At 39.0% G+C, this 25,274-nt stretch overlaps 1 protein-coding gene across 1 annotated transcript; it reads right to left on the bottom strand.

Moving 5' to 3' along the window:
• Window positions 1–7,699: 7,699 nt before the first annotated feature.
• On the bottom strand, window positions 7,700–13,936 carry LOC117341158. The gene is made up of 2 exons (XM_033903007.1): window positions 13,649–13,936; window positions 7,700–7,921 (listed from the first exon to the last, which is right to left on the bottom strand). The coding sequence occupies exons 1-2, from the start codon at window positions 13,808–13,810 to the stop codon at window positions 7,700–7,702; spliced, it is 384 nt and encodes a 127-aa protein (XP_033758898.1). The 5' UTR covers window positions 13,811–13,936.
• Between the last annotated feature and the right edge of the window lie 11,338 nt (window positions 13,937–25,274).

The raw sequence follows: 25,274 nt of genomic DNA, 5'->3' as shown, positions 1-25,274 counted from the left end.
CACTTATTAAGTTCACAAACTACGCCCAGGGTCACTTATTAAGTTCACAAACTACGCCCAGGGTCTTTTATTAAGTTCCCCCAAACTACCCCAAGGGTCCGTTATTCAGTTCCCCAAACTAGCCCCATGGTATGTTATTAAATCCCCCAAGTTCTATTGGTAAGTCCCTGAAACTATCCCAAGGGTCCGTTATTAAGTCACCCAAACTACCCCTACTACTGTCCTTTTTAAGTACTCCCAACTACCCCGCTTATCATTTGAATAACATTGATTTTATAAAGTATAGTGATGTTCTACAGCAGCCAAACAAGCGATATTGTCGAAAAAATGAAGAAAGAAAGATGAAAATATACGCTTCCTGTATCAATTGCATATATATTTAGTATTTGGATCTATGTACTAGATGTATTTAATATTTGTGATCAATGTTTTACTTCTATTTTATAGTAGGGATCTATTTACTATCTCTATTTAATATTTGTGATAAATATATTACATGTACATGTACTTTATATTTGTGATCTGTGTTTTACGTCTTTTTGATATTTGTGATATATTTCATATATCTATTTAATATTTGTGATCTATGTATTACATTATTTAATATTTGTGGACTATGAATTTACCTTTATCTAATATTTCTGATATATTTATTACCTCTATATAATATTTGTGATATATGTATTACCTCTATATAATATTTGTGATATATTCATTACCTCTATATAATATTTGTGATATATTCATTACCTCTATATAATATTTGTGATATATTTATTACCTCTATATAATATTTGTGATATATTTATTACCTCTATATAATATTTGTAATATATGTATTACATGTATTTAATATTTGGGATCTATGTATTTCCTGTATTGTTCGTTATTTTTTATTACTTTAAACCATTTGGTTCATCATATATGTATATACAGTGCAAACAAAAACGACACAAACTATATACAGACACAACACTCACATCATAATAGTGTAGACATCTCACATTACAATTACCTATGATTACATTATCACAACACGTTTATCTATTATTCTCACAACACAATAATATATTTATCATTCTCACAGTACATTATGTACATATTTCTGCCATTTCTTCTTGTTCTCACATCACATCGATTTACTAGTCTCGTCACCTTATTCTAAAATGTTCACATTACATTTATGTAATATTTTCCCATTCCATTCATATGATCATCAAACGAATGTTGCCACATTATATTTATCTATCTCACACTTAATCTATGACCCACATATCACATCTATCTATCGCTGTGGTATAGCATTAATGAACTATTCGTTTTTTGTTACTTAATCTGATAAACTTTGCTAAATTTGACAGTCTTTTTTGTTTTCTGTTTTCAATAATTGAATGAATTTGAACATACTAGGATTTAGATAATAATATTTCTCTATAAGCTTGTTTCTTATATCTTTAAAGGGACTATTACCTTAGATTTCAACCTCAGGAATTGTAGAATTCGGCCTATGAATAATAAGATATAAAAAATATTCACATTTTATTATAAAGTCTTCGACATACCCACTATTGTTTATTAATGACTGTATCACAAATATGGCGTCAACTATTGACATATGTTTCTTAAACCAAAACAGGGCATCACTTATTTTTGAATATGTACAATCGAAATTAACGAGTCTATTATTCAAACTTTAAGTAAAAGGTTTTTACAAGCAACTGATTGAAGTAATACATCGGTAGTTATTCGTAAAATTCCTGTTTACCTTCTTAAAAACGGGGACAATGTTATACCTATTGACCATGTAATTGGATAATTACCAGACTTAAAAACAGTAAATTATTTAACAAGGCAAGGACACCTCAACCCTTAATGAAATATTCATTAATTAGTAAGTCATGATAACACGCTTTAGATGTTCTCAACTTATTAAAAATTTTAAGAATTTTATTTCTAGTGATATTAACAACTAACTCTTGAAATGCAGAAATCGTTATATGGTTAACATACTGTTTTTAAAAAATCCGTTACCATTTCATTCTCTTCGGGTTCAGGGGAAGATAAACCACGGAAATAATAGAAAAAGCCTGTTCATCTAAACTGCATTTCTTTCCCTAAATTTGATATAAAAAACCTTTGGGTTTTGTCTTCTCATGTAGTTCATCATACTACCAGTAGAATACAACTTCCTCCATATTTATCTAAATTAAAATTGAACAATGCTTATTTGTACTTGAAACATAGATCTTTACATGTTTCATTGAACTATGGTTCATCATCAATTTTAACCTTATGCTCAAACCTAGAAGAACGTGTATACATGATAGCATTAAAGGTTAATAATAATTCGTGCAATTTTTCTGTAAACTTATCAACACATTGATCAATACCTTCTGAACCACCTCCTTTATAAGTACATGTATTTGATACTTCAGTACGGTTACATCTTAGTACCTACCAAACACTTCCTGTATGTTCATCATTCCAATTTATTTTTATATATTTATAGTATCATCACAACAACTATCTCTAGTCTGAATACCGTTACTTCTCACACGGGTACATAGTGTGGTACAGATAGGCAATTGGTCTGAAAAAACATTGAATACGCCACTCTCGAACATTGAAATATCATCAAAATCACTATTAAATATCATTACACAGCCTATGAGGCTAGTACCTCTACTGTTACAAAACCTGATATTACCATCTGTATCATATCTACGCCTACCGTTCAAGATTCTCAAAGCAGTAGTTTTACAAAGGGAAAGTAATTATCTACCAAACTGGTTGATGGCCTTGAACTGAACTGGAACGTTAAGGTAGTTTTGAATCGGTAACGTAGTTTATAATTGTTGATATAGTGTTTGCGGTATCTTTACTAATTATATCATCAAATCAAATGTCATCTTAATAAAATGCCGTTCTACTATCAAAATCACCTAAGACAATTACTTTCCCGATATTTTATACACACATACCATTTGCTCCTAACAAGCAAATAGATCATTTTCACATTTCTCGTTAAAGTGCTATTAATTGGTGAAAAATAACAAGCAAACACATACGTATCAATGTCATGATTTGATAACGTTCGGGATAACTACATTGATACAATATTGTCTTTGATATTTTCAATAATACAACAGTGTTTTGGTAATGAAGATCTGATCAAAAATACAATACCGCCACCTTTATCGTGCTGTATAGGGAAAATATAACATCATAACCATCTTATTCAAAAACATTATCTTTTTTTTTCACCCAATACTAATACAGACAAACAACGTCATATTTACTAACGATATTTACAAATTCTTATTCCATGATATGATGGCGATTCGGATCCTCAACACTATCCTAGTAGCTCGTGGTGATTCAGTCGGGGGTTGGAACCAGGTATAAATGTTGGACTCGTAAAGTTTCGAAACCTTGGTCTGCAGGTATTTGTTCCGGCACCCTCGTAATAAGTTCATGATCATAATCGACTTTTGGTCTATGTGCAAAACTGTTCGAAACTATCGCATGCTCACGATGGATACTGACGTCTTGCTGTCCGGAACCCTGTGGAACATCCGCCTGTACTTCTACTGTATTACTAGCCTTAGATGTCAGGTTGGATCGTGATGAGCCAGAAGGCACATGTCGTGATCTGGGGACGCTTCTCTGCCGGTGTTCCGAACGGACATTTCGTTTCTCGTCGGTTAGGCTTAGTCAGAAGTAGTATCGCGTGGTGATGATGTAAGTCGGGGACATTTCGCATTCCTGTGTGGTGTATTACTTGGTAGATCAGTTGGTGCGGATATCACGGCTTCACTATAAGATCCCCCGATCCATTTTGGAGGAGCCTGTTTCTGTTTTTTGGATATGGCTAAAATAGGCTTTGCCTGATGCCAAATCCTTTTGCTTTTTGCAATAAAATTTGTTGAAATTGAAATTGAGCCTGTTTCTGCTTTAGAGTTACTTTGAGGTAAGATGTAGCATGGAATAATTCTAAGTCACACAAATAATCAAACCTGTGAAATAGCCATGCTGTTATGCTCACAAGCGTCTATAGCACACGATAGGAGCATTTGTTTTACCGGATTTGACTTTATGTATGTAACGGCTGTGAATAATATTACACAAATATGGCATAAGGGAGGCATTTCAATCAATACAAATGCTCCTATATCATACTTGTAAGACATCAGAACATAGTAAGAAGGGCTTTTTAAGACAAGTTCTTTAATTGGTGAGATTGGTGTCTTTTTCAGATTATGCATCTTTTTACCCCAAACTCAGCGGTTGAACCCCCCCTAAAAACAGTCAGTCCCCTTGCCATGTCTAGAGTTTTTGATAGTGTCTAATAAGAACATTTTTGATGTTTACAATACCTCCTTATATACTATTTGTGTGATATTATTCACAACAGCCATTTACATTTCAAGGTCAAAATAGTGTTTATGTATACATGTATTATAAAGTCAAATCTGGTCAAACCAATGGTCAAATTGTGTGATATAGACACTTGAGCAAAACGGCATGGCTGTTTTGTGCAATATATGTGATACAATTGAGCTAATTGTGTCCTCCTGAAACAATCAACAGCAAGGCCTAAGGTTTGCCACGATACCTATTAAACATTGATCAAGCTATTTCTGTTAAATTGCACCATTGCAGGGATTTATAGGCTTGTACAATATCGCTGTTTTCACTGGATTTGTTATTTATATGTCCCTTAATATTGGTATCCGAACAATTAAACATAGTTTTCATCATCATAAAGAGCCTAGTCCTTGTGATACATGCACGCAGTGTAGATTTAATCGCGGAAATTATATATCACATGTAGAACAACGCATAAACATTGGAAGAGCAATGTCCCAGACCGAGAGTCATTTTTATTTCCGGTATTGAAAAAGGCATCAATTCCATAAAACTGCACACTTTTTAACAATGTGGGAAATTCTGACGTGATGTTATTGATATCATCTGAAAAATAAAAATCAGTAATACAGAATAAAAACAGTTTCAAACACGGACAAACTACCAGATTATTGGACTTATAGTGCGATCCATTAATGTCTATTACGATTAGTTTCTCAACAAATCAAAGTTTTTTGTCCTTATCTCCCACCCCCCCCCCACCCCCCCCCCCCCCCCCCCCCCCCCCCCCCCCCCACCCCCCCGATCTACGACGTTGGCAAAAACAAGGAGTGTGTATTTCAGTCAATATACCGAAAAGTATGTACTATAAATATGTCTTGTGTGTGACATGGTGTCTTTGTGTGTGACATGTTGTGTCGTTGTGTGTGACATGTTGTCTTTGTGTGTGACATGTTGTCGTTGTGTGTGACATGTTGTGTCTGTGTGTGTGTGAAATGTTGTCTTTGTGTGTGACATGTGTTTTTGTGTGTGACATGTTGTGTCGTTGTGTGTGACATGTTGTCTTTGTGTGTAAAATGTTGTGTCTTTGTGTGTGAAATGTTGTCTTTGTGTGTGAAATGTTGTGTCTTTGTGTGTGAAATGTTGTCTTTGTGTGTAAAATGTTGTGTCTTTGTGTGTGAAATGTTGTCTTTGTGTGTAAAATGTTGTGTCTTTGTGTGTGAAATGTTGTGTCTTTGTGTGTGACATGCTGCGTTTTTGTGTGTGACATGCTGTCTGTGTGTGACATGTTGTGTTTTTGTGTGTGTCATGCTGTCTTTGTGTGTGACATGTTGTGTTTTTGTGTGTGACATGTTGTGTCTTTGTGTGTGACATGTGTTTTTGTGTGTGACATGTTGTCTTTGTGTGTGACATGTTGTCGTTGTGTGTGACATGTTGTGTCTGTGTGTGTGTGAAATGTTGTCTTTCTGTGTGACATGTGTTTTTGTGTGTGAAATGTTGTGTCGTTGTGTGTGACATGTTGTCTTTGTGTGTAAAATGTTGTGTCTTTGTGTGTGAAATGTTGTCTTTGTGTGTGAAATGTTGTGTCTTTGTGTGTGAAATGTTGTCTTTGTGTGTAAAATGTTGTGTCTTTGTGTGTGAAATGTTGTCTTTGTGTGTAAAATGTTGTGTCTTTGTGTGTGAAATGTTGTGTCTTTGTGTGTGACATGCTGCGTTTTTGTGTGTGACATGCTGTCTTTGTGTGTGACATGTTGTGTTTTTGTGTGTGTCATGCTGTCTTTGTGTGTGACATGTTGTGTTTTTGTGTGTGACATGTTGTGTCTTTGTGTGTGACATGTGTTTTTGTGTGTGACATGTTGTGTTTTTGTGTGTGTCATGTTGTCTTTGTGTGTGACATGTTGTCTTTGTGTGTGACATGTTGTGTCTTTGTGTGTGACATGTTGTCTTTGTGTGTGAAATGTTGTGTCTTTGTGTGTGGCATGTTGTCTTTGTGTGTGACATGTTGTCTTTGTGTGTGACATGTTGTCTTTGTGTGTGACATGTTGTCTTTGTGTGTGACATGTTGTGTTTTTGTGTGTGACATGTTGTCTTTGTGTGTGACATGTTGTCTTTGTGTGTGAAATGTTGTCTTTGTGTGTGAAATGTTGTGTCTTTGTGTGTGACATGTTGTCTTTGTGTGTGACATGTGTTTTTGTGTGTGACATGTTGTGTTTTTGTGTGTGTCATGCTGTCTTTGTGGGTTAAATGTTGTGTTTTTGTGTGTGACATGTTGTGTCTTTGTGTGTGACATGTTGTCTTTGTGTGTGAAATGTTGTGTCTTTGTGTGTGACATGTTGTCTTTGTGTGTGAAATGTTGTGTCTTTGTGTGTGAAATGTTGTGTCTTTGTGTGTGACATGTTGTGTCTTGGTGTTTGACGTGTTGTGTCTTTGTGTGCAAAATGTCATATATTTTCTCTTTGTGTCGGATATAGTTGTTTTTTGTGTCTTACATAGTTTTGCGTTTGATTCATTTATTGCGTTAATTGGAATGCTTCACTAAAACCATTGATAATATCTTCACCATTTAAGAACGATACACGAAGCTAGTATGCATCTCACAAGCATTGCCATCTTAACCTCATATCCTTACATGACGTAAACATATCTCTGACACTGTCGATATAACCATGGGACCTCTGTACCTGATATCCTTACCTGATGTAAACATTTTTCTGACACTGTCGATATCAACCATGGGACCGTAGAATAACCATTCTGTAGAATTTGGTGGCCACGTCACACCTATCACGTGCTCCCAGGACATGGTTGCGTTAGCCAAGTACGTCCCGCCATATTTTGAATATATACGCGTCACTTCCGGTAATACGACAGAGGAAAAGTCTGTAGAATTGCTGGATGGTGTTAATAACGCAATCATGTGAGCTTTTCTGTCTGCAACGAAACATAACATAGAAATGTGGTGTAAGCATATTGACACTCAATATCATAACAAACAATAGGTATAATTACGTCACAGTTTGAAGTTATTGATTTTGTCTTCTTTCGTCTTCATTATCTCGATTTTTGACTGGGTTACAATTAATGTCGAAACTATTATGTCCTTGCTAATGTAGATGTCACTTTGACTAGTCATATCTTTTCAATAACTACAACTTACTTTGATAAAACGAATACAAACACATATAATACATTACTTAGAGACAAATAATTGCAGTTTCGTTACTTCTAACACTTTATAACATGAAATTAATAGTACGTAACGCTTGATACGTATAAAACTCATGATATCATTAAACAGTCGGAATTGGTATTGATATAAATAATGTGATTCTTATAACTTACAAAGTGAAAATGGGTAGTGTCTAGATAGAGCTAAGTTGACCAGCACCACGTTGACCTCTCTGCCGTATGACCACCTGTCTCTCATGGTAACCAGTTGATCTGTACTAAGCCACTCGTGTGCTTCCGTCGAAGTGTCGAAGCTGATGACACAAATACCTTGACGATTGTCTTGGAAAGTTCCGTTTAAAAGTGTGTCTGGGTATACAAGGATCTGTATCAGAAGAAATAAGCTCAACATATACAAGGTTGACATTTGAAAAATAGTTTAGGTCAGAATAACAGCAGTATGTAGAAAATCTATCCCAAATATCATTACAATATATACTTGATCTCCTCACATTAGAGAAACTGGCACGTTTGTGTTTTACTTTGTAATCTAGAGTTGTTGCATTCTACTAGCATAGTCTGCTGTCGTATATGGAAATATCTTTATTTTCTATTGTGTTTTCGCTATTGTATTCCCTCGACAAGGCCTGAAATCCTTCCTTAGATTTACAACAGTAATGAATCATTTTAGCGTTACGCTTTTCCCTCACATATCCATGAATCTTGACAATTTAAAGTCTTCCAGATTTTCTCTTGCATGTACACATTATATCTATTTAAAATAACAAACTTTAACATATTACTTGTTTAAATCATATCAATGCCATTCTATTTCGCATAAACTTCAGTTTCACAACTTGCGTTAAAAACAATATAAATCTTCAATAATACAACACTCTTCTAATGTAAAACAAAAGCGTCATACAAAATCATTAATAACTTCATTACTATATTCATTCATTTAATTGACTTTAAGCTTTACAGCTCATCAATACAGGTCTACATGGGGATTATGTATCAAAAATGGTTTTCAATGAATTCCAGACTTAGAAAAAAGAGTTTAGTATTAGAATATTCAGTTTTGTAGAATTTATTATTTGTTGTTTACCTATGGCATTATTTTTTAACTGAATTTATTCTAACTCCTATCTACGGATTTTAAATTACTAAATTTGCACGAAATCAAATCGACCACATTTCTAAAGAAAGGAATATAAGATTTGTTAAGTGGCTGATTGTGCTAAGAAGGTATCAGTGTCTGAGCAATTGATATATTACATGTATATGATTGTCGACAATATCAGAGATTAAATAATTAGTCTTTTCCTTACAGAGTATGATTAGTGTCATTGGCATTAGATTTTATGTACATTTGCTTCCTTTACAGTGTATCTAGTCTTGGTAAATGTTCCACTCATGAATTATTCCGAACACTTTAATTATATCTTGTGGTCTTTGATTCCAGATACCAATAAACATTCCTTTTGTTTTCTGATAATTTTTGAATCTTTTTCATACTTGCTACTTGATTTAAAAGTTTTGTTAAACTCGTTTTCTGTCTCTATAAATGATTGGTAGTAATCCACAAGCATATCTGTTTTGGCCTCAATGTTTTCATTTCACAAACACTGTATAAGTATACCTGTTATGTTTTTATTGAATGAGCTAAATGGTCAGCTTGTAAAATATCGGTTAGAGGTAGGAGAGGACAGGAGTGGTAGGAGAGGACAGGAGAGGTAGGAGAGGACATGAGAGGACAGGAGAGGTAGGAGAGGACAGGAGAGGTAGGAGAGGACAGGAGAGGTAGGAGAGGACAGGAGAGGTAGAAGAGGACAGGAGAGGTAGGAGAGGACAGGAGAGGTAGGAGAGGACAGGAGAGGTAGGAGAGGACAGGAGAGGTAGGAGAGGACAGGAGAGGACAGGAGAGGACAGGAGAGGTAGGAGAGGACAGGAGAGGACAGGAGAGGACAGACGAGTGAGGAAGAGAGGACAGGATGAGGAGAGGAGGAGATAGGAGGTAGGAGAGGACAGGAGAGGTAGGAGAGGACGGAGAGGTAGGAGAGGTAGGAGAGGACAGGAGAGGTAGGAGAGGACAGGAGAGTAAGGAGGAGAAAGGGAGGAGAGGGAGGAAAGGAGAGGGAGGGAGAGGAAAAGGAGACGGTAGGAGAAGGTAGGAGGGGAAGGAGAGGGGGGAAGAGGAAAGGGAGGGGAAAAAGCGGGGAGGGAGGAAGGGGGAAAAGGAGGGGGGGGAGGACGAGGGACAGGAGAGGTAGGAGAGAAGGGGAGGAGGAGAGGAGGAAGGGGAAAAGGGGGGGAGGAGGAGGAAGGAGAGAGAAAGGAAGAGGGAAAGGAAGGGGGGACAGGGAGAAGAAAGGAAGGGGGGGGGGGGGGGGAAAAGGGGAGGTAGGAGGGAAAGGGAAAGGGGGGGAGGAGAGGAAAAGAGGAGAAAGGGAGAGGAGGAGGAAGGAAGGAGAGAGGACAGGAGAGGTAGGAGAGGGGCAGGAGAGGACAGGAGAGGTAGGAGAGGACAGGAGAGGGTAGGAGGGGGAAGGAAGGGAAAAAGAGGAAAAAAGGGGGGGAAAAGGGGAAGGAAAGGAGAGGTAGGAGAGGGAAAGGGGAGGAGAGGGAAAAGGGAGGGAAAAGGGAGGGGAGAGGGAAGGGGAGGGGGGGAAAAGGAGGGAGGAAAGGAGAGGTAGGAGAGGGAAGGGAGGGAAAGGGGAGGGGGAGAGGGGAAAAGGGGAAGAGGAAGGAAAAAGGGTAGGAGAGGACAGGAGAGGACAGGAGAGGACAGGAGAGGACAGGAGAGGTAGGAGAGGAAGGGGGGGTTTTTTTTTTGGAGAGGTAGGAGAGGAAAGGGGGGAGGGGAGGTAGGGGGGGGAGGGGGGGGGAAAGGGAGAAAGGGGGTAGGAGAGGACAGGGGGGGTGGGGAGGAAGGGAGGGAGGGAGGTAGGAGGGAGGAGAGGGGGAAGGTAGGAGAGGACAGGAGAGAACAGGAGAGGTAGGAGAGGACAGGAGAGGAGGGGAGGGGGGGGGAGGGGAGGTAAGAGGAGGAGAGGTAGGAGAGGAAAGGAAGGGGGGAGGAGAGGTGGGAACAGGAGGAGGGGGAGGTTGGATGAGGTAGGAGAGGTAGAGAGGTAGGAGAGGTAGGAGAGGTAGGAGAGGTAGGAGAGGACAGGAGAGGTAGGAGAGGTAGGAGAGGTAGGAGAGGAGGAGAGGTAGGAGAGGACAGGAGAGGTAGGAGAGGTAGGAGAGGTAGGAGAGGTAGGAGAGGTAGGAGAGGTAGGAGAGGACAGGAGAGGTAGGAGAGGACAGGAGAGGACAGGAGAGGGAGGAGAGGACAGGAGAGGTAGGAGAGGACAGGAGAGGACAGGAGAGGTAGGAGAGGACAGGAGAGGTAGGAGAGGACAGGAGAGGTAGGAGAGGTAGGAGAGGTAGGAGAGGACAGGAGAGAACAGGAGAGGTAGGAGAGGACAGGAGAGGTAGGAGAGGACAGGAGAGGTAGGAGAGGTAGGAGAGGACAGGAGAGGTAGGAGAGGTAGGAGAGGACAGGAGAGGTAGGAGAGGTAGGAGAGGACAGGAGAGGTAGGAGAGGTAGGAGAGGACAGGAGAGGTAGGAGAGGACAGGAGAGGTAGGAGAGGACAGCCTAGTTTTACTGAGTTTAATGAGATTTGAAAGAAATGCTTTTGTTAATATTTATTTGACTGTAAGAAGTGGTGTATGTGATTTTAATCCATCGAATAAACCTAATACCCAACCAAATTTCGCTAATTATTTTAATCCATTTCCAATCTTTTTGATTGGGAGCCGTTCCCTGATCTAAACATTTAGTTCGCAAACTACATCTTGAATAACAGTTTACAAAAGCATTTGCTGTGTGCGGAAACGTTTTAATTCTTTCTGTTATTATTTCAGTAATTATGTTTTAGACATTATTGAATATCTCATTTTCTACCACAATACGCTGTAAGGTCTGGAAGACTAGAAGGTCATATTCTGGTGGAATATAACATATATACATGTATATCCCATAACTACGCTTGCACACCCCAGTGTGTAACTACTTTCTAAGCCTCCGATTGGTCATTTGTGACCCCCAACAAATCTGATTGGCTAACCTCTGGCCTTTGATCATGGACTATTTTTACTACTCTCACTTATTCTGTTTTTGTTTTTGTTTTGTTGTCGTCTGTCTTCAAAAGATCAACATGGACACGTTTTGTTCATTCGTCTTCGGTCAACATTAGCATAACTGGTTGTTGGTAAAATAGACGACGCACGGAAGCGAGATATTGCATCGATTAAACGCCTAGCTAACCAAAATTGACCCCCACCCCCACCCTTGAATCTCTATATGCAGTACTAGTGGACCCCGATAGCAAAGTATGAATTATCAAAAAAATGAACAAATGTAACACAAAATGGTTAAATCGCTGTCTCTAATCGTAGTCATTTGAATGAAACGGGTCGCGGCATCTAACGTAGGTCATAGAGCTTCCCTCATTTACGCATTGAACTGTTACCAAATGGTAGTATACAGGCTCATGAATACAATTTGGTTTACTAACGACATATAGGCAAATGCAACACAGAATGTAAATATAGTTCGATGTCATTCGGTACGGATATTGTACCAACAGCAAAAAAAAATCAACGAATAAACACTTTCTTATCATTCCACTTACCTTTATAACGAATATATATATCCCAAACACAAAAATGTAAAAATCATTTTTGAACATTTGTCTCATGTCAGTAAACTGATGAGATTTCGTGTAAACACACTGACAAACGTGAAATACATATTGCTCAGCACTCCAGCTCGGTTTCCGAAATGTTTGTTGAAATGCACAGTGTCTTGAATGAATAAATCTCAGAATGAAAATTGAACATCACAATAACCAGTAGTAGCATACCTACGAAATCCAAGAAGGACCGATAATTGAATCTGACAATGATTAGTCTAATATTCAGCGGTGACGTTTGACTTCGCGATGACGGTGTCGTCTTCGATGTTTATTTGAGCGGAATAATTAAAAAAGTTACCTATCAATAAATCGCACAGACACAAGGATTGTCAAACTAATATTTCGTTTTGTAAAAGTATATCATTTACAAATAAAGTACCGAAGATATGAGTCGTGCATCTAAAATAGGATAAGCTTTCGTTCATAAAAAGCCTTTATTTTGATTATTTTTATAGTGATTTGGTTTACGGAATTAAGTTGCTACGTTGGGAGAATTTGAACTTGACAAGCTTACATTTGTAAGTAAAGAAGTTATGGGATAAACAAGTTCCCCTACTCGTGACGATTGTTTATTATTTTATCCAACTCTCGTTAGTTAGTTTTCTAAGGCTCGTGTCTTTTCAAAATTCGAAAATTAACTAACTCGAGTTGGATAAAAATGATAAACAATCTCCACTCGTTTGGGGAACCTCTATATATCCAACAGTCGGCACATTTATACAATGGCTTGAGAGTGGAATAACACAGCGTATTGTGGTAGAATACATGTTTTTTGGGGTTTTTTTTTCAAGCCCAAAAATAATTTGCTGATTTTATTCAACTTTTGAACTAACTCTCCTCGCTGTTGTCTTTTGCTGGTAATCAGCTTCTAATCTTAGCTGGAATTATCACATTCGGTATTGTCATATAGTTTCGTTTGAAGTTTGAATTTCTTCAACTGTTTTAACGTTTTTACTCGTAGATATGTAGGTATCTTTTATTTTAAATTCACTATATTCCATCAGTATTTGATAGGCCTGAAATCGTAGTTATTTCTTTTACACAAAAATGTTCCAAAAACTACCTATTATGTTTACTCATTCCTACTCTGGCCTGTGTAGGATTTTTTTATCACTCTGATATTCAATAAAAAGGCACCCTAATGATCTGATTTTGTAAAAGGGCAAAAACAGAATGCAGTGATCATTTTGTTATTTATTGTGTAATGTTTAATTTATTGAAAGTGTAACAATCGTGAATCATTTCAGGGCTGTCTATACAAGGAATCCGGACTACAAGGGTTTACATATACCAACAATCTGGAAGGTTTACCAATACAAAAGATCTGTAAACAGTAGATGTACCAGAGGGGTCGTGTTTGGAATACCTTGTAAGATAATGCTTCAACCACTCCAGAACGGCTGCTTATAGCGTCCCGACTCTTCACAAGGGCATCATGAAAATGCCCAAACATCAGTCGCGGGAAAAAGAACAGGACTATAGCCGAATTACTGTCCACGAACTGCATCTGTTTAAAATAAAGGAACATCACTTGAACCGATTTGAGAAGAATGTCACTAGTATAATACTTGTGTATATGGTCGTCTATTGTCGTGTGTCAGAGGAATGATCAGTAAGGTCGAGTATTCAGGGATCACTTCAGTATGGCCGTGTATGTCAGGGGACACCTCAGAATGGCCGTGTATGTCAGGGGACACCTCAGTATGGCCGTGTATGTCAGGGATCACTTCAGTATGGCCGAGTATGTCAGGGGACACTTCAGTATGGCCGAGTATGTCAGGGGACACCTCAGTATGGCCGAGTATGTCAGGGATCACTTAAGTATGGCCGAGTATGTCAGGGGACACTTCAGTATGGCCGAGTATGTCAGGGATCACTTCAGTATGGCCGAGTATGTCAGGGATCACTTCAGTATGGCCGTGTATGTCAGGGGACACCTCAGTATGGCCGAGTATGTCAGGGATCACTTCAGTATGGCCGTGTATGTCAGGGGACACCTCAGTATGGCCGTGTATGTCAGTGGACACCTCAGTATGGCCGTGTATGTCAGGGGACACCTCAGTATGGTCGTGTATGTCAGGGGACACCTCAGTATGGCCGTGTATGTCAAGGATCACCTCAGTATGGTCGTGTATGTCAGGGATCACCTCAGTATGGCCGTGTATGTCAGGGGACACCTCAGTATGGCCGTGTATGTCAGGGGACACCTCAGTATGGCCGTGTATGTCAGGGATCACCTCAGTATGGCCGTGTATGTCAGGGGACACCTCAGTATGGCCGTGTATGTCAGGGATCACCTCAGTATGGCCGTGTATGTCAGGGATCACCTCAGTATGGCCGTGTATGTCAGGGGACACCTCAGTATGGCCGTGTATGTCAGGGGACACCTCAGTATGGCCGTGTATGTCAGGGATCACCTCAGTATGGCCGTGCATGTCAGGGGACACCTCAGTATGGCCGTGTATGTCAGTGGACACCTCAGTATGGCCGTGTATGTCAGGGGACACCTCAGTATGGCCGTGTATGTCAGGGATCACCTCAGTATGGCCGTGTATGTCAGGTGACAGATCAGTATGGCCGTGTATGTCAGGGGACACCTCAGTATGGCCGTGTATGTCAGGGGACACCTCAGTATGGCCGTGTATGTCAGGGATCACCTCAGTATGGTCGTGTATGTCAGGGATCACCTCAGTATGGCCGTATATGTCAGTGGACACCTCAGTATGGCCGAGTATGTCAGGGATCACCTCAGTATGGCCGTGTATGTCAGGGGACACCTCAGTATGGCCGGGTATGTCAGGGGACACCTCAGTATGGCCGTGTATGTCAGGGATCACCTCAGTATGGTCGTGTATGTCAGGTGACAGATCAGTATGGCCGAGTATGTCAGGGGATACCTCAGTATGGCCGTGTATGTCAGGGGATACCTCAGTATGGCCGTGTATGTCAGGGGACACCTCAGTATGGCCGTAAATGTCAGGGGACACCTCAGTATGGTCGTGTATGTCAGGTGACAGATCAGTATGGCCGTGTATGTCAGGGATCACTTCAGTATGGCCGTGTATGTCAGGGATCACCTCAGTATGGCCGTAAATGTCAGGGGACACCTCAGTATGGCCGTGTATGTCAGGGGACACCTCAGTATGGCCGTAAATGTCAGGGGATACCTCAGTATGGCCGGGTATGTCAGGTGACAGATCAGTATGGCCGTGTATGTCAGGGGACACCTCAGTATGGTCGTGTATGTCAGGTGACAGATCAGTATGGCCGTATATGTCAAGGGACACCTCAGTATGGCCGTGTATGTCAGGGATCACTTCAGTATGGCCGTGTATGCCAGGGATCACCTCAGTATGGCCGTGTATGTCAGGGGACAACTTCAGTATGGCCATGTATGTCAGGGGACACCTCAGTATGGCCGTGTATGTCATCGGATACCTCAGTATGGCCGTGTATGTCAGGGGACACCTCAGTATGGTCGTGTATGTCAGGGGGCACCTCAGTATGGTCGTGTATGTCACGGGACACCTCAGTATGGCCGTGTATGTCAGGGATCACCTCAGAATGTTCGTGTATGTCAGGGATCACCTCAGTATGGCCGTGTATGTCAGGGGACACCTCAGTATGGCTGTGTATGTCAGGGGACACCTCAGTATGGCTGTGTATGTCAGGGGACACCTCAGTATGGCCGTGTATGTCAGGGGACACCTCATGTTTGCCGTATATGTCAGGGGACACCTCAGTATGGCCGTGTATGTCAAGGGACACCTCAGTATGGCCGTGTATGTCAGGGATCACTTCAGTATGGCCGTGTATGTCAGGGATCACCTCAGTATGGCCGTGTATGTCAGGGGACACCTCAGTATGGCCGTGTATGTCAGGGATCACTTCAGTATGGCCGTGTATGTCAGTGGACACTTCAGTATGGCCGTGCATGTCAGGGGACACCTCAGTATGGCCGTGTATGTCAGGGGACACCTCAGTATGGCCGTGTATGTCAGGGGACACCTCAGTATGGCCGTGTATGTCAGGGATCACCTCAGTATGGCCGTAAATGTCAGGGGACACCTCAGTATGGCCGTGTATGTCAGGGGACACCTCAGTATGGCCGTAAATGTCAGGGGACACCTCAGTATGGCCGTAAATGTCAAGGACATCTCAGAATGGTCGTGTATGTCAGTGGACACCTCAGTAAGGCGTATATGTTAGAGAACAACTCAATCTAATTAAAATATAGATGGTCACCCTCACTACGTTACATGAACATCTAACCACATCGCATTGATAAGGGGTCACGTCAGGATGTCCTTTTGGATTAACCAATCAAATTACTACATACAGAATCTTTGAAGTGAATTTCGTATGTGCGATATAGCATGACGGAAGTGCATAGCTTACATAATCAGTCAATATGTTTCGAGTCATTTCGTCCAACGAAGCACATAGCTATATACATGCTGTACCGAAATAGTTAGCTTCAGATGCATGATGTGACGAATGGGTGAGATCGACGAAAAATTGACAATTCACCCTGAAATCGATATTGAGATAACAAAGGTCATCAGAACGTGACCCCTTACGCGATGTCGTTAGATGTTCATGTAGCGTTGTGAGAATGACCATCTATATTTCAATTAGATTGAGAACAACTGGGTATCTGATGTTAGAATCAATATTATATCAAAGACTTGAACAAATTTCCGGAAAAAACACCAAATGTGATATTATTTGGGATGCTTATGCTTTTGTTTTAAACTGTTATTTCATGATTTAAGTAGTTTAAAAGAAGAAGTATGAGCATGAGAATGGTCTTATGAATACGGGCCTGGGTCTCATTGTTCGTTTACTGTCTGAAGTTTTCCAATGCCAACTGTATTTTGTTGATATTGTGACATCTATGCTCATATTCTCTGCTCTTTCCATTTCATCAATGTTGAGTTAAAATTACGGTTCAGTTTTGATGCATCGTACTGCTGACTGAAATCTACATGTAGTGTATGTTTTATCGGTACTTACCATAGTTGTTCGGTACTTACCATTGTTGTTCCCACTAGAAACAATGTTAGCAAAGTTACCAGACGCATGTTGGTATTCCTCTCCTCACTAAGTTTGTTAAATATTCACTAAGTTTGAATTCCTCGGTAAGTTAGAATTCCTCGGGAAGTTTGAATTCCTCGGGAAGTTTGAATTCCTGAGTAAGTTTGAATTCCTCGGTAAGTTTGAATTCCTCGGGAAGTTTGAATATCTCGGGAAGTTTGAATTCCTGAGTAAGTTTGAATTCTGTAGTAAGTTTGAATTCCTCGGGAAGTTTGAATTCCTCGGTACGTTTGAATTCTGTAGTATGTTTGAATTCCTCGGTAAGTTTGAATTCCTGAGTAAGTTTGAATTCCTCGGTAAGTTTGAATTCCTCTGTAAATTTGAATTCCTCGCTGAGCTTGAATTCCAGGGTAAGGCCTAAGTTTGAATTCCGAGGTACGTTTGAATTCCTCAGTAAGTTTGAAGTCAGTTTCAAAAGTTTGTATTCCTCGCAAGGTTTAACAACATCATTTGAGATATGTATTGGTGTTATAACTACACTCTGTTCCAATTAAATATGCATTTCACCCCTGAGACAATGATCTGCGTTCACGATAGTGATGGTGGTGTATATAATTAGGTTTAAGTTATGAGGCGCGACAGGGGGAGTAGGGAAAACGTACAATAAACGTTGAGTGGAAAATAGGAAATCATTTTGTTGGTGAGTAATATTACGTAAATTTAAACAATTGAAAATAACAATATCTTGATATACCGGCAGAATACAGTAGTAATACCTTGTTACACTACAAAATGCCAAATTCGGACAAACAGAAGTGTGTGATTTGTGCGACAGATTGACTCGACTTCACCACCCAAAGGTCTCGGGTTCTCTATCCTGTAATCATATCCCCATTTCAAAAGTTTATTTTGATGATTATTTGAATATTGTTAATAAACTAAGATCCTTTATAAGTACAATAGTATACACGTCGGTAGTTAAAATGGTTGATCAAGTTGTCAGGATGTGGTAATCAAAGGTTCAATCATTTTCAAACCTCCCGCTGGTGCCCCTCGTAATGATAGGCCTACATTGTCGTGGCTCTGTCTAAATATTTGTTTCTGGCGATATTGTATTTCTCTACGTTACGGCTGACTTCAGCAATGTTAATATTTAATCCATTATTTTTGCAGAAAATGCCATACATCTTTACAAAAAGATGTCATGCAGTTTTTTTAACAGAATATGTCATGCACGTGTTACAGAATATGCCATGCATTTTTTACTGGATACGCCATGCATTTTTAACAGACTATGCCACGCATTTTTTTTTTTTTTTTACAATAAATGCCTTCTTCTGATAGTGCCCGACAAGATATGTAAACAAGGTGTTGGATACAAATACGTAGAAACGTATTCCTTAATTACATAATGTAATTTGTTAATGTTGGACATGTTTTCTTCCACTGACTCTCCCTACAGATTATATCGTGATAAATTGATATCTATGTTGTACTCAGTATAGCTACTTAGGTTGCCTGAGCGTATGAATATGTGCCTTATTCCACACCGTCTAGCCATAATTGTTCCGCCACAGAATTTAAAATACTGTGTTTTTTCCCTTTCTTTCTGCAATATATATGTTAAGAATTAGAGGGAAAATATGGCAAAACGCTTCTGTGTAATAAACATACCGTATCAAGAAATATATATTTGTAACACGGTATATGAAAATGAACTGGATCTTTCCCCCCTCAATGGAAACATGCACTAGTTATGCAAATCTTTAAAAAGGGAGATGAGCAAGATCCCTCAAACTATAGACCGATTGCACTACTTTGTACAATCGGTAAAGTTTTTGAAAGAGTTGTAGCTAAATACTTGCACAACTATTTGTTAGATAATTCTCTTATATATCAGTACCAGTCGGGTTTCCAACCAGGTCATTCTACTGTTCATCAGCTTATAGAAATTTACCACAATATATGTGAAAATTTAGAAAAAAAACGACCTACCTGTCTAGTCTTTTGTGACATCTCTAAGGCATTCGACAGAGTGTGGCATAGGGGTCTGGAAGTGAAACTAATGAGTTATGGTATATCAGGCAAATTGTTAGCCTGGTTGATTAATTATGTGTCAGATAGAGAACAACAAGTATTTTTTGGAAATAGTAAATCTTCGATAAAATATACTAAAGCTGGTGTACCTCAAGGCTCGGTCCTTGGTCCACTCTTATTTATTATTTTTATTAATGATATTACCGATAATTTAGACAGTCTGTCAAAACTTTTTGCGGATGATACATCTCTTTTGTACTCTGATAAATCCCCACATCTGATTGAACCACACATTAATAATGATCTGTTAAAAATTCAATCTTGGGCTGATAATTGGTTGGTTAAATTTAATCCTTCAAAAACAGAGGCTTTGCTTTTCTCTAATACTGAATTGGATGATATAATCGATATAAGTTTTAATGGTGTCAATATTGAATTTGTCAGTTGTCATAAGCATCTTGGAGTATACATAGACTCAAATGGTAAGTGGAGTTCTCATATAGAACACATATGTAAATCTGTATCTAAACAACTAGGTGCCCTTCGAAAACTAAAATACATTCTGTCGCGAAAAACGCTAAATAGAATTTATAGATCATTCATCCTTCCAATCTTAGAATATTGTTGCGAGCTCTGGGATGGTTGCACATTATCAGATGCAGATAGATTAGAAAAATTACAACTCGAAGCCGGTCGCATTGTCACTGGTCTACCTTCCTATACCAGTAGACAATCACTTTACATTGAAACGGGTTGGGAACCTTTAGCTCAGAGACGATCTCGTCGAAAACTTCGCCTTTTTTATAAGATACATAATCATATTACTCCCAACTATCTTAATGCCCTACTTCCTAATCCTGTTGCAAATAACTCTCGACACAATCTCCGTAATGCAGAAAATTATGACTTACCAAATAATAGACTAGAATCGTCCAATCTATCCTTTTTTCCCTTCTACAATAAGACTATGGAACCAACTGTCGCTTAATATTATACATAGCGTCTCTATTTCTATTTTTAAAAATGAGATACGTAATAAAGAACTGCCCCAGGTACCTACCTTTTATTTCTATGGGAAACGAAAAAACAATATATTACACACTAGATTAAGAAATCATGCCAGTCCACTGAAGGGTCATTTATTCAGAGCCAATATAGTTGATGACCAGATGTGTCACTGTGGCTCCCCAATTGAAGACAGCTATCCTTTCTTTTTCGACTGTATTACTTATGCTGAACAGAGAACGACACTCTTCAGAAAACTGTCTGCATACAATCCTCTATCTGTGAACCTACTTCTTTTTGGAGATTTAAATATGTCTGTTCAGGAAAACGAACAAGTTTTATCCACACTCAGCAATTCATCCAGGATTCTGATAGATTTTAGACCCCCCCCCCCCCCCCCCCCCCCCCCCCACACACATTTCCTCCTCTATATTTTCATTTTGGCAAATACTATCGTGTAGAATTTATTTTAAATGCTGTGCTGGGTCAACTCTGATGCCGAAGGCACCGGGGAGACGAATATTGAAGAGAGAAAGGAATGACCAGGTGAACGCTAATCATGGATTGGATTTATGAACATTAGTACAAGATGTGAGTTCTGAATAGTGACTTGTGTAACTGCACTGCCTTCGGTGTCGGAAATGATCCTCCACAGCATAATAAAATAATAACAAAAAACTGAAAGTACATAACGCTCAATCAAATGAATAACTCTCTCTCTCTCTCTCTCTCTCTCTCTCTCTCTCTCTCTCTCTCTCTCTCTCTCTCTCTCTCTCTCTCTCTCTCTCTCTCTCTCATTGTGTAAATAGGTTGCAAAATTGCATGAGAGTGTATATATACATGTTATATTATTTTATGCCATCTTGAATTGTATTGTATATATACCAATGTTTTGTCACAGGGAGAGGGCTTTGAATAAGTTGTACAACTTGTGCCCAATCCTGTTGCTTAAAGGCAATAAAAATATGTTTAAATCAAATAATGTAAACCTGCTGATGAAATGAATCAACGAACTAATGCGTTTCAGCACGGATAACGACATTATATCAGTTTGAATCATTTTTGGTGATAATAAGACTGCATTTGAATCAGGAATATAATTTTATTAATGTGTCATTTGAAAAGACACATCCACTTATTCAGCTTGCATTCAATCTTGACTTTGTTTCGTTTTTAACTGCATATCTGCATTTTGCATCTTCCGCTACATTGACCAATCACATACTTCATCTTGACCAGTAACGCCACCTGTCGCGTCATATCCGGTGCCAAAAGAATATTATACGGCTATGCCGAAAAACGAAAGTAAATAAGAAAAGGTCATGTCCTCCGAACATGTTTACGGATCTGCTAGCAGAAAACCTATTTCCGAGAGTCCATTAGTCTCAAAATAACGACCAGAGATATTCTAGTGTTTTTAGTACTGCTTGGTAAACAAACGACCTTAGAATTAGTGATTACACCGTGAAAGGTTACATATATTGTACAATAATTTTCCAAGCAGTTTTTTGTTGGAAAAGGTAAAATATAATTAATTAATATATACAAAATGTATAGGTATATAACCTTGTATAATTTTCGTAAAATAACTCAAAGTGGACAAAACTAGAGCAAAAACATGAAGTTTAAGATTTGCCATCCGACAAGGTATCTTGGTATTGTTTCACGTCCTCCGCGAGTAAAACCTCCTCTGTATCGTACAAACGGAACCCTGGTGTAGTATAACCGGATTACCGTTAGGTACTGAGGACCGTATGTCGCCTTATTCTCTACCTTTGTCCGTCGATTATCCATGATGATTGTTGTCGGCCAGAGACAATCTGTCCGCTGTCCAATACAGGCAGGACCCGGATAGCTTACCTGTGTGATCATTTCAATATCATTTGTAAGAAATAAATATCCACCTGTTGTGAATCACACCTATAGCGGTTTATTGTAAAGTTCGTCTGTATCGCTATCGATTTTAAGCGGTGTTCCGTAAAAATATCAATCTGTCGCCTTTTGTATAACTCGAGATCAAAAGACAGGCGTCCAGTCCGTGCTCCAATGTCAATTTCAGCCTCGTCGCAGCATGGTGGCGCGCGGTGGATGAAAGTGACATTAGAATCTACATCCGCCAGACCTTTCTGCCTCGCTCAAACCCAAACCTATTCATTATGACTTCTTAGAAGGCCCTAATCCGGTAATCGGTCGTAATTTGTATCAATTATGAATTTAGGCGCCGAGAAATGATAGATGATCACAGTTACCCAGAGTGACGATTGCCAACGGTAGGAGTCGGCGAAGATTCTCCCTAATTATTTTCATAAAATCTTGAAAAGTGATCGAAATAATTGTTTGTGATTACAGGCTTAAGTCAATAAAGATATAAAGCGCAAGCTTTTGAGAAAATTCAACATGGTAGAAAATCCGTATTAGTTCAACCATCGTGTGAATACATCCAAGAAAAGTGTTTTTGTTGCACTAAAATGGAAAATATTCTATCTAAGAAAATGACTACTTTGAGATGAATTAGTTTTTATCTATCTCGGCACGTACACGCCTCGATGCGTAAGTTATTGGATAAATCTCTAAAACGGCTCCTCTTCGGGGGAGATGATTACTATGTAGCGCATTTGACTTCTCCGCTCAATCGTTTGTATATAGCAGTGACGATCTTTTTATGTCTGTCCTCAGAGGCGTGTTCGTATATGCTGGCAGATATTGTTCTACACAGAAAGTCGGTTCTATTGCACGCCGTCAGAACGCGCGTTTTGTGTGTTTGATTGTAAACGGTCCAAATGTAAGATCTCCATCGAAATAATTAATACAAATGATTACAATGGTCTGCTACACTTTGTGAGTTTAAAGACAGATCATCATACAGTCATACAGTTTCGACACCTTAAAATTAGCTATTCTAATTCTAATGTTGCATTTAAATATGAACATATTTGTTTAACATAATTATGTTCATATTACTGGTAAACGTATTGATTCATTAGCGTTGATTTCGTCAAAACATAAACAAGGATACAAGGAGAGAACTATGAGGGTATATAACTATCGATTTTGACTTATTGTAGCACCTACGGGGAAATTTCGATGGGTGGTTTGCCAGTGCTTTTAATGATTTGTTTTGTTTTGTTTAGATTGACTACTTCCTGAGAAAATTATTGCAGGGGACCACAATCCTGTTACAGAAGGACTGTCTTGTGGCTCTTGTCATTGTCCTTCTTTTGAAGATCTCGTCGAGTGGTTTAATTTTCACACTTAAAATCTCCTACGAGAGGTTGTTCTACTGAAGTGAACGGGCTGCCATAGTCCCTACGATGGTTCAAATAAACGCGTTATCTTTTGTTTAAAGTTCGAAAAAAAGTGTATATTTCAAGTTTTCAAGGAAATAAGTAAACTGGTCAAACTTTTCTCTATTTTTCCCTGTGCATCTTTATTTGTGATTACAATAGTGTGGAGACCTTCAATTACTTCTGTTTGTGATATTTGTCTCGCATGGCGCTGTTGCCGTTTTAAAGACCTGAGTCAAAAACAGTATATCTGACATCATTTTAAAGCAATTAAATTAAAACATTCTTGTCGTTGACATGTACCCAGCACTTATAATTACAAACGCGTTTCTTGATCCTATATGTTCTGGAAATACAAAAAATCATATGGGTTTTTATGGTGGTCAAATTATTATATCACACAATATTGTATTGAACGGTTACAATCCTACCGTCTACAAGCTCATGTCCAATCTTTACGACCATTACGTAAGGCCGGAAACCGTCACGTCGACTGCTGTGATTTCTATTCTCTCGAGATCTCGCTACAGTAAATGAGATTATGTCTTATTAATCTTTATTCATGAAGGTCGGATATTTTATCGAGCGCTATCTCGTTAGTATAATTGAGTAAACCGAAAGTAGGATTGGGCGCGTGCGATGCATTCTTCCAGGCTGGCTGCGACATCATCCCCTTCACTTGCTCCGTACGATCCCCGATTTCATGACGGTTTCATGCCTTGTTTGATGAAGGCGTTGATTAGCTGTTAATGTGGAGTTGATCTTGAATCTAAATCCGAAGAAAAAAAATCAAGTGTATATTTATAAAAGCAATACGATAACACCGGAATCAATATCCGGGTTGGTTGTACCGTAATCGTTCACGCTTTTATACTATTACTACCACTTCCTGTGCGATGTGGTATTGATTTCCCGTAGATATTGGTATTCTGTTTTTGTAACTCGAACTTTCAGAACACACTGAACGTAACCGCCATATATAGTTAGTACTCAGTTAAAGAGAGTAACAGTGTATGCACCGAATAGTTTCTCAAAATACCATTCCTAAAGAATTGAACGACTAGGAGTACGCTGATCTTGCTTGAGTTTGCTTTCCGACATCATTATGTTAACACTTATGGTGCTAAGTAAACTAGTCTCGATCGAGAATTAACGAGCGCGAGCGCGTTATTATAACATTGTATTTCCGACGCACCTACTCTGCCAAGATTAGCAAACTGTTTGGATGACGAGATACTATATTGATACACACCTTTTTCAAAATGCACTGTGTTTAAACAAATGTTTTTATGGTTTAGTTATTGACACGGTTTAGTTATTTTCTCAGTTTAGTTATTTTCAGTTTAGTTATTGTCACAGTTTAGTTATTGTCACAGTTTAGTTATTGTCACAGTTTAGTTATTGACACGGTTTAGTTATTGACACGATTTAGTTATTGTCACGGTAAAGTTATTGTTAGTGTTTTCCCCCAACAAATGAAACACAATATGTACCTTGTGGGGAAGAACATTACTGAATGTATCCTCTGGTTTGTGGGGAAGTACAGTATTGTGTGTACCCTCTGGTTTGTGGGGAAGTACAGTTTTGTGTGTACCCTCTGGTTTGTAGGGAAGTACAGTTTTGTGTGTA

This window comes from Pecten maximus, chromosome 2, assembly GCF_902652985.1.
Source record: "Pecten maximus chromosome 2, xPecMax1.1, whole genome shotgun sequence".
Lineage (NCBI taxonomy): Eukaryota > Metazoa > Mollusca > Bivalvia > Pectinida > Pectinidae > Pecten > Pecten maximus.
The sequence above is the reverse complement of the archived record's forward strand: the minus strand, read 5'-3'. Positions and strand labels throughout refer to the sequence as shown.

Excerpts from the sequence above, each read along its gene's own strand:
- LOC117341158 (XM_033903007.1), bottom strand. The coding sequence starts at position 13,810 with ATGTTCCTTTATTTTAAACAGATGCAGTTCGTGGACAGTAATTCGGCT. Across the intron at positions 7,922-13,648 it reads TTGAAGCATTATCTTACAAG|ATCCTTGTATACCCAGACAC; the intron begins GTATTCCAAACA and ends CTTCTGATACAG.